At 41.8% G+C, this 10427-nt stretch overlaps 1 protein-coding gene across 1 annotated transcript in view; it reads right to left on the bottom strand.

Moving 5' to 3' along the window:
- LOC121870345 (sericin-2-like) overlaps window positions 1-10427 on the bottom strand; it is an 11930-nt gene extending 1503 nt beyond the window's left edge. Inside the window, exon 1 of the mRNA XM_042372132.1 lies at window positions 10248-10427. Within this exon, the coding sequence (XP_042228066.1) occupies window positions 10248-10427 (180 nt within the window). The remainder of the gene's footprint in view (window positions 1-10247) is intronic.

Raw genomic sequence — 10427 nt, 5'->3', positions numbered from 1 at the left:
TATGGCACTTTTTATATTTCAACTATAACCGATGGTTGTCATTTTGGATTTGATTCCCCAGCGGGAAAATGTACTGATTGGGGAAACTCCTACGATTTTTTTCTGCCTTTGGGTGAATTAACAACAATCCAGTGTTAAATTTTCCGAAAATAAAAATTTCTGCCAGGCCATATACCAGTCCCTGGCTATGAGAGTCTTAAATACTGTATCACCTGATGTTGTCACTCTTGAAATTTAACTTTGAATTCCTCTGTTTCATCTATTATCGGCAGCAACAAATCTCAACTCAGGGAAGGTTGAGTGGGCGGCAGGAACGAAGTGTGATCAGATCGCCGGTATCAAGGGTGGATAAGTTGGCCAGTTTTAGCTGAAAATTTTCTGGCGCCGTGTCTGTCTACTTCATCTTTAAAGTCCTGGCGGTGGCGGGCAGGATGAAATCTCTTCGCTGGCCGCAGGTTACCGACCACTGATTTAATAGGTGTAGGCAGGGAGTCAGGGGCGGATTAAGAATGGCCTGGTCCCATCTATTCCTTGGTAGCCTTGTACAGTACACTATAAACAAAATCGACAGCCTTAACATCCTCTGAACATCATAAAATAATTCCTAGCTCATTTCCCCCTGTTAAATATCATACATTATAAAGTCAATAACGGACTTAAATTAAAGCAAAAATCATGAAAATAAGTCAATCAACTGATCTCTTGGTAACAACGTCTGCTAGCCGAGCGGCCCCGATGTTTCTGTTCGTGTGTTTACCATTTTTCTCCCCGTCTACGGCCAGATGTCAACACTACTGCTATCTACAGGTCAGTTTTAATCATATTACCAGGTAACGTAGGTTTAATCTAATGAATTTCTAATACAATTATAAGTTAACAACACATAAATAATACACTGGTTCTGATAAGCTTAGTCTAATCCCCACATCTTTATTCTGGGCCTGGTAAGTAGCCTGTGATTTCCCCGTGAATTTTAACTTTAGTGGTGTAGTGTGGTGGCAGGTTGTGGTGGTGTAGTGTGGTGGCAGGTTGTGGTGGTGTTGTGGGTGGTAGGTTGTGGTGTGTCAGATTGTGGTTTAGTGGGTGGCAGGTAGTGGTGGTGTAGTGGGTGGTAGATTGTGGTGGTGTAGTGGGTGGTAGATTGTGGTGGTGTAGTGGGTGGTAGATTGTGGTGGTGTAGTGGGTGGTAGATTGTGGTGGTGTAGTGGGTGGTAGGTTGTGGTGGTGTAGTGGGTGGTAGGTTGTGGTGGTGTAGTGGGTGGTAGGTTATGGTGGGAAGCAGCTTATGACAGAAAGCAGGCTGTACTGGATGGTAGGTCATGGAGTAAAGCAGGCTAAGGGAGGGATGCAGTCTGTGGTAGGAGGCAGGCTGTGTAGGATGAGAGTTTTTATTTGATGAGTGGGTGTGGAGGGCGATCGACTGTGTAGGGTGGCAGGCTGTGTGGTGTGGCAGGCTGTGTGGTGTGGCAGGCTGTGTAGGGTGGCAGGCTATGGAGCGTGGCAGGCCATGGAGGGTGGCAGGCCGTATAGGATGGCAGGCTGTGTAGGGTGGCAGACTGTGGAACGTGGCAGGCTATAGAGGGTGGCAGGCTATAATGAGTGGCAGGCTGTATAGGATGGCAGGCTATAAAGGGTGGCAGGCTGCGGAGGTTTGTTTTCAAGAGCTGGTGAGAAGGAACATAAAATCGTAGTATGAGGAACATTTTTCACGGTGTGGAGGTGAGAGCCGGAGACCATGTAGTGAGTTATGGAGAGACCAACATTATTGAAGCCGGGCAGGAGGAAGGGAGAGAGAGGGTGGGTATGTTGAGGGCGGGAGGGGGGGAGGGGGGCTGAGAGGCGGCTAAGACGGGGATTAAAGCTAGAGAGAGAGAGAGAGAGAATGGAGATACGGAGAAAGAGGAGGAGGAGGAGGAAAGAGGAATAAGAGTAGAGAAAGAGAATGAGGGGGGTTCTTGGTGGTCGTAACTTAACAGGATGACAGTCGGTCCACGCCTCACTGACTGTCTCTTCTCTTTCTGGTGTGTAGTTTTTTACATGGTAATATCTATGGTAAAATGTCTATTGATCGTTGTCTTTTGTTTTTTGTTCCTCCCCTCTCCAGAGTCCACAATGATAAGCTGATATTTACGTAAACTTAACGGGGAATACATAGTTACTGAAGAATATCGGCCAAAATTTATCAAAGTTCAAGTTGAAATGTGATCAAATCAATTCACTTTGCTTCTTTACTTGTCAAACGATCACAATGAATTGTAGATTTCGACTACCAAGGTATCAGCTAAGGCAGCAGAGAAGTGTGGTCTATAGTCATCGAGTAATTAACACATCTTTACCAAATTAAAGTAAAAAATGATTCCTTTGTAAATTTTCGTGGGTGAAAGTAACCACATTATTTCTCAAACTACTTTATTCCACTAATGATTTTACTTCATAATCTACTTTATTCAAGTGACCACTTTACTCCACCCAGAACCTCCTTCCACTTGCCACCACACAGAGGACAGCGCCCATGTTGGCTGCCTCAGAGTTGTGTACTCAGTTCTTGTATGGGTTATTGTGGTGTTTGTATGACTCTTGTGGTACCGCGACTGAGAATAGTGGTACAGAGATATTCAGTAACCACGTGTGTAAAGTGCGGTGCCTGTATCCAGCGTCAGCTTGCATTTTCGATTAAATCTTTTTAAGTTCTCTATTGGCTGATCCCGGGTGGAGCTGGCTACATATGCCTTTCTAGCTTGGACACTCATGGCCCTTATGGATAGAGTACTGTAAGGTCAAAATGGCTCTTCCTTGCCTGTTGGTGTGAGACCACCCCCCCCCTTCCTGACTTTGTTGACACCCACCCCACTAAACTAGTTAACCACCGCTGACTGCCTCACTCGCTCGTTACTCGTGGCTCAGACCCTTATTGAGAGACACAGTTGGTGGCAATACTGCATCTGTGTTTTTGTGTTGTGTCTGTGTCTTGTAGTATACAGATAGTGTACAGGGCCGACACAAACCCTGCCTCTCGCCCTAGACCACTCAGTTCATCTCCGACAAGGCCATACCGCCTCACTCACACCATTTCCAATCAGTGACATCCCGGTCCAGGAAGCTCTACTTGCATCTCCAGCCGGTAGGCGCCATCTCATCTCCGCTCCACCACGGAAGGAAAACGTCCAAAGGCCGACTTTCCTCCCACCAGATTGGTGAATGAATTCTGCACCTGAAACATGGGGAAACTCTTCTCCCTGAACTAAAGGCTGTGAGGCTGGTCCATTAAAGTTGAACCATAGAGGGCAATAGAAAATGAGAAACTGAGTTATATATATTTAAGTGTTCGACATGTTCGCCATTATTGTCAATGCATTTCCAAATTTGGTTACCCATCGTCATTGTACTGTAAGGTGTCGATTTGAGAACGAGCTTAAAAACACCATTATAGAAGTTTGTTCTCAATTTGTTGTACTTACAGCTCAGCGTCAATAGATAACCAGACTACAAAAATGCACTATCAATAATGGCGAACATGCATAGATATATGTATTATCAATAAATAAAAGAAGGTTTTCAAGTTCTCTTACTCCCCTTGGCTTCACTTTTGTTGACCACCCTGTAGAACTACCACATGGTGTCCAAGCCGAACTGAAACCCGTCACCGAGAGTCGCCACAGTAACGGCGCCACTTAGCATGTGGGAACCGGATACTTCAGCTATTCAGTGCCCGTCATGTGTCCCCACGCCTAACCTGTGAGCTTCCTCGTCACACAACAGGTCACCATCCTCGTCACACAACAGGTCACCACCCTCGTCACACAACAGGTCACCACCCTCGTCACACAACAGGTCACCACCCTCGTCACACAACAGGTCACCACCCTCGTCACACAACAGGTCACCACCCTCGCCACACAACAGGTCACCACCCTCGCCACACAACAGGTCACCACCCTCGTCACACAACAGGTCACCACCCTCGCCACACAACAGGTCACTAGAAACAAACTATGGATAATAAGTGTAATTCATTATTAGACATGTATAAAATGATGACAGTAATTAAATAGTCCAGTTGTTACAGTTCTTTGTAGAGTCTGTGTATGTATGAATGTATGTATGTATGTATGTATGTATGTATGTTTGTTTGTTGTGGTGTGGTAAGAGGTTTAAATAACACACCTAAGATACAGTTCTATACGTCGTTGGTTTAATGATTAGTACTGTCAGATCTAAAGAACATTCTAATAACCCGTGTAGTTATTTCTTATGATTAATTTGCGTACATGTTTCTGTGTTTATTTAATGGGAGATGGATATTCCAACTATGCCCTGATGATCTTATATAAATAGTTGCATCAGATGTGACTATATAGAAATCCACATAACAGGTAGTATATATATAAATAGAACGAAAGATAATAACGTTAGTAAAAATAAAAAAAATATCCGCTTTATATTCCACTAAATAACATCAAGTTCGAAATTCCTCATCGTCGATTAAAAGATGTTGCCAGAGTAGTAAAAAACCTGGGGATTTTAATTCTGTCGTCGCCACACATCCATCAAGCAATCTCCGGCGTGGCCAGTTTTAGAGCGGCCTCCACCACCCTCCTCAAAAATACCTCTTTGGCAACTCGCAGGAGATGGGAGATGCCAGATAGGCTCCTCTCCTCTTTAATTAAGACTCCCTGATTTTCTTCTCCAGATGTCGTCTATGATTTATTGTGTGTGTGTGTGTGTGTGTGTGTGTGTGTGTGTGTGTGTGTGTGTGTGTGTGTGTGTGTGTGTAATAGTAGTAGTAGTTGTCAAATTCGAATAGAAATAGGGATCAAAACTAACCATTTAAAAAAGCACATAACAAGTATATATTATCAAAAAATTATTATATACATTAAAGAAATAACAGAAAAAGTACAGTAAAATCAGTTGTATTAAAAAATCATTAAGTAATTACAATTTAAGGTGCGAGGTATTTTTGGTACATCTTTTCATCATTAATAACGAGTCGTTCAGATGCACTTATGTAAAAGAAGTATAAATTGGCACTTGTTAAATAACAACAATCTTATTAACCCTTTGAGGACTATGATTTAACCCTTTGAGGACTATGATTTTACCCTTTGAAGACGATGGTTCAACCCTTTGATGATGATGATTTTATAAAACAAAGTACAGTATACAACATTTATTATTTGTGAGATTACTGTTCTGAGTTATTCGGAGTGTCACTGTGAACAAGATATTTTTCCTATGTTAAATTTGTCATTAAACAGATATTCTGAACAATTGTTTAACAGTTATATTATACCCAGAGAAATTTATTTTTGGACACTGAAAATCTTATAATAATATGTGGCGTCAAGCAAGAAAGCCATTTGGTGAGACAGTGTGAGTTGAATGAGCTATCGTCCATCCTAGGTACTGTACTTGTTTTATGATCAATTTACATACTAAAAAATATACTTAATAAATAATTTTCTTGTCAATCATTTTATGGAATTCGTCTCTATTCCTTATGATAGTAGTAGTAGTAGTAGTAGTAACTTTCTATATTCTACATTTCATTCCCCTCAAAGGAATTACAGAAAAAATCAACAATACTAATATTTACTAACATACCAATCCCCCTTCCTTACTCGCCTCCCGCCCTCCCCCTCCACTTCCTTTGTAAACACGCTCCGTTTGTCCAATTATAAGATCAAACGAGAATTGGAATCAGAATTATCCTAGAAATTATAGGAGGGAATAGGAGGTGGCAGTGAGGGTATGGTGTGTTGGCAGCCCAAGTGACTCACTCCCGGGCGGCTGTGTTGATCTGGCGGCGACCAAGTGGGTGGAGGAGTGTAGAGGGGAGGAGGCAGGGAGATAATATACTGTAGGTGTAGATTATATGAAATTTTTGAAAATCATAAAGTGGTGCGGAATAAAAAGAGTAATAAATAACATATAAGCGCTCAGATAAATAACTGATGGAGGTTATAATGAAATATCAAGATAATAAATTGGACAAGGAACAGTTAGCGAGAGGCTGTGACATAGCAGTATAGTTCGATCTCAAGTCGAGTTTGTAAAGGAACTTGTTTTTGTACTTGAACTTTTACCAACCCTCGCTATTACTGACCCAATGTATTGCAGAACGTCAAATTTTGGTCATGCACTGAGTTTATTTATTTTTTCTATCTTTACATATATATTATTAATAAGAACACTTATTACTCGGATACTGTGCTGGCCAGGTCTTGGTTACAATAACTAAATTAAGCACTTTCTAAATTCTTTTATACTCATACGTGAATTATGGTACCACATAGGACTTAAATTCGAATATTCTGATACTAAATTTATTAATACACTCAATGTACACCGCCCTCGTGAACAAAATATGAGTTAGAAATGAAAAGAAAGAAAAAATCCTAATTTATCCATTTAGCTACATTTTTTATAATTTTAGTTACCGGGAATATTCATGGTACGAACAATTGTGAATCCGAACACAAGCGTTTGAAGAAAAGTGTGTAATATTTGTTAACATAGGGGCACGTAAACCCTTTTACTCGGACTTTTGAATGTACTTCTCAAACATCAAATCAGACGAGTATCAACACAGTGCTCCAGGTAAAATTGAAATGTAAGGAGAGAGAATTTTATGATGCAGAGACTGTTTGTTTACAGGGAGGTTAGTGTATCTCTCTCGAGTGTGTATAGGTGGCCATGTGATGTGAGTGTGCGTCTCAAGTGTGTTTAGCTGGCGTGGGGTGAGTGTGTTCCGGAGAATTTACAATTGCTTCTCTCGCTTGAGTGTGTTCAGGAGACTTAGTGAGTGTGTATGTGTGGGTGTCTTGAGTGTATTTGGGAGAGTTGATAAGAGTGGCTCTCACTTTGCTATCTCCAGGGAGTCGAACCAACGTAATTAGCTTCGCCAAGGGAAGTGTTGAATATTCATGTGGCACAGTGCCCGGCCTTACTCACCCCCACTCTACTCATTACCACTTTTATACTTGACGCCTTTCATCTCCTCCACCATGATTGGCCTCGCTACGCTGATGCATTTTTCTTATACTTTGTACCATACTTTAGCAAGAAATATCAATATCTGCTCTATCCCTTACCTTACTGTACCTCTGAGAGTGCGGCGGCTGAGTGGATACAACGCTCGCCTTCTGTCCTTCCTACGGTTTGTGCCCGGGGCACCCCCACTCGAGCCAGCTGTGGATGTGTACCTGACTCTACAGTTTAGGAAGTGAAGGGTCGTGTACAGTGCTTTACACTGTAGCATACCGAACCCTAAATTATGAAAATATGTACTAGACTATACTACAGTACCTTATACTCTGAAACCTCATTATCTCTACCATACTACACAGTGACACCTCACTGTAGTAATGATAATAATTGTTATCTCGTGTTCGAGGATGGCCGACCCTAGGGCCGCCTTGGCACGTGAATTTGCTTAAAGTGTAGAAGTTAACGAACTATATGATCCAGTGTCAAGTAATGACCCACGAAGACCGGACAACTCACCAACTGCACTGACTAACCATTACCCAGGATCACGATCCGTAAATCGATTAAAATCCAGGCTCCCAATTACTGCTAGGTAGACAGAGGCAAATGATGTAAAGAATTTTTCCCTCAGTTTCACCCTGCCTTACTTTATCTACCATACTACAACGTAAAATCAGCACTGCATTACGATCGTCACCTCAGTGGTGGCATCTGGTGGGCGTCAGAATAAGCACCGCTTTGAGAGGCCAGACCAGAGTGGCTGGCACCATTAGTATGACTAGTGTCAGGAACAGCTGTAAACCTGAGTGTTGGACAACAAACATCGTTAATTCCAGCCCCACTCAAGTTAGTGCTGCCCAAACCCTGTACGATACATAGGATCTCCAGTTTGATGTATTTGTGAAGGATATCTCTCTCTCGTATATTTCAATATAATTATTTTATCACACTAAATTTTAGCACTTCTCTACTTTTATTCAGTGCTGTGACCATCTTAACCCAGACTGTCTCGCAGTTTTATAAGAGATTATTTCACCCTCAGTAAGCGCTAATGCTGTACTGTGATACTGCCAAGCACGGTTCCTTGTTACTCGTCAGTTACCAATTATTCCACGTTGTACTACATGCGAGATGCCTCCGCCCGGGTCCGAGAGGCGTCAACACGATATAATCCTGCAAGCTTATGCCTCCCTCACCAGTGGACCCCCTGAGTGTCTGAACAGCTGGGTCCCAGTTCTAATAGACCCTAAGCTAACATAACCTAATCCTTAAGATTGAAACCCAGTCCTAATGAGCCCCAGTTCTAATGAGCTTCAGTTTTAATAAGCCTCAGTTCTAATGACCCCAAGTTCCAATGATCCCAGTTTTAATGGATTCAAGCCCTAAAGGGCCCCCTATCCTAATAGGTCTCGGTCCTCAGGTTTAGAGTAGGACCCATAAATGGAACTCATTCGACTTACAGTTATCCACTCCTGAAAGATTTCATGGTTAAGAAACTGCCTGGATGTGTGAGTTAGTTTCCACGATTAAATATAAAGTAATGAGTTGGCATTAAACATAGGTAGGTATAGATATATTACAGCTTGATATTATACATTGGTAAAATTGTGTTCGTTTTATACACAAGTTGCGATTCTTTTCGTAAACAAACTTGAAATAAAAAGTTTGTATACTGTGATTTAATATTAATGCACTGTTAAGTTTGTGTTATTGGCATCGTGTTAAGTTTATTCACCTTGAATTTGAGTACTTAACGATTTGTGAGTCTGCGTAAACTTTGTGTAATAATCGACCTGGTATACGGAATCTACATAATTTTGAAACCTTGTGCGTGCGTTTTTTTTTTTTTATACTTTACTTTACTACTTATCTCAGTTGTAGACAGATACACCTCGACCTAGCATAACTTCTCCACAACACAAATAATGGCCTCGAGTCCCAAGTAAATAATAATACCGATAAATTACCCCCAACTTAACCTTTTATGACCTTCGCTTCACCTTTGAGGGCGATGACCCAACTATTTTGTGATTGAACCCTCGTTACTTTAATTTTTCCCTTAGCTAGACTGTTGTGAAGATGAGGACAGACACTTAGTCGGAAAACATACACTGAGTCAATGAACACTGTATGTCGGGAGTAACTAAGAGGAGGTGGTGGGTGATGGTAATGTTGTGACGGTGGTAGTGGTGTTGTTGTGATGGGTGATGGCAATGTTAGGATGGTGGTGGTGTGATGGTCAGGCTTTAGTGATTGTTTGTGAAATATTTCTTATATATTCCTTACAAAATGTTTGAAGTTTGCTTGAGTTTATCATACAATTCAATAATTATATATTCGCTGTATTTTATTCAACATTATTCATAAAAGACTCGCATTTTGCCTATATTTTATTCAGTATCAAAATGTGTATAAACTTGAAGCGTATTTTGATGAATTTTAAGCGAATAAGAATGACTCATCGTGTTTTATCTTCAGTAATTCCCTAAACGTAGCACAAGAGTTGTAGGAGTGTGTTGTCGTATCGTTCTAGTACATCAGCGACAGCGGAGAGGCTCTCACACATACATTTTGTTTCTCCAGAGTTCTCCTCTCAGACCAACATTGAAACAGACAAACATACTGTACCCTCATCATTCTTCACAACGAAAACCACGTCAGTGATCGCTCCAGGCACCGGAACATTTCACCTCCTGGCCGTCACACACATCAGCGAAAAAACGCATCATATTGCCTTTATCTTCCGTATCTTCCTGCGATAATTTATAAAATATAGAGTAATCTACTATAACTCACATCCTCACCGGGACCTCCTGTTCACTCCACGTCTACCCTGGGATGATGTGTGGCTATAGGATGTCCTACAGCCCTGTTTACTTTTTTGTCGCCTTTGAGACAAGTTCCAAGATTTAGTTCCAGTCGTGTGGCAGTTTACGAGGTGGTGGCTGACAGGCGCGTCGTCTGGGAGCTCCCGTGATCGCTGGTCGTCCGGGTCTCGAACACCAACATCACTATCATCGATTTTTTTGCGATGAAAACCTCGTCGTTAAGGAAAAATTTATTGTTAGGGCAGCTCGTCGGAGTGATGCTGTAGTATTGTCCTGTGTGTGTGTGTGTGTGTGTGTGTGTTACATGAAATTGCAATCAACACTCAAATGCTCATAGATGCATATCTAACAGACTCTTGTGCAGCTTATTAAAAAACGAAATCGCTTTCGTACACACACACACCCACACACACACACACACACACACACTAGGATGGGACTGCCTTGCTTCCTCATCCTCATGAACGGTGCCCCCACAGAGATACTCCCACTCATTGGAAACATGTCGGCGACTCCACCTTTGGCATCAGTGTTAACAACTCTGCTCCTGACTACAACGCCCTCCAGAATATATTGAACAGTCTCTAAGATTGGTTTACTGCTAACCAT

The sequence above is a fragment of the Homarus americanus genome, unplaced genomic scaffold, assembly GCF_018991925.1.
Source record: "Homarus americanus isolate GMGI-L3 unplaced genomic scaffold, GMGI_Hamer_2.0 scaffold32583, whole genome shotgun sequence".
Classification (NCBI taxonomy): domain Eukaryota; kingdom Metazoa; phylum Arthropoda; class Malacostraca; order Decapoda; family Nephropidae; genus Homarus; species Homarus americanus.
Note: the sequence above shows the minus strand (reverse complement) of the source record. Positions and strands in the feature narration are given on the sequence as shown.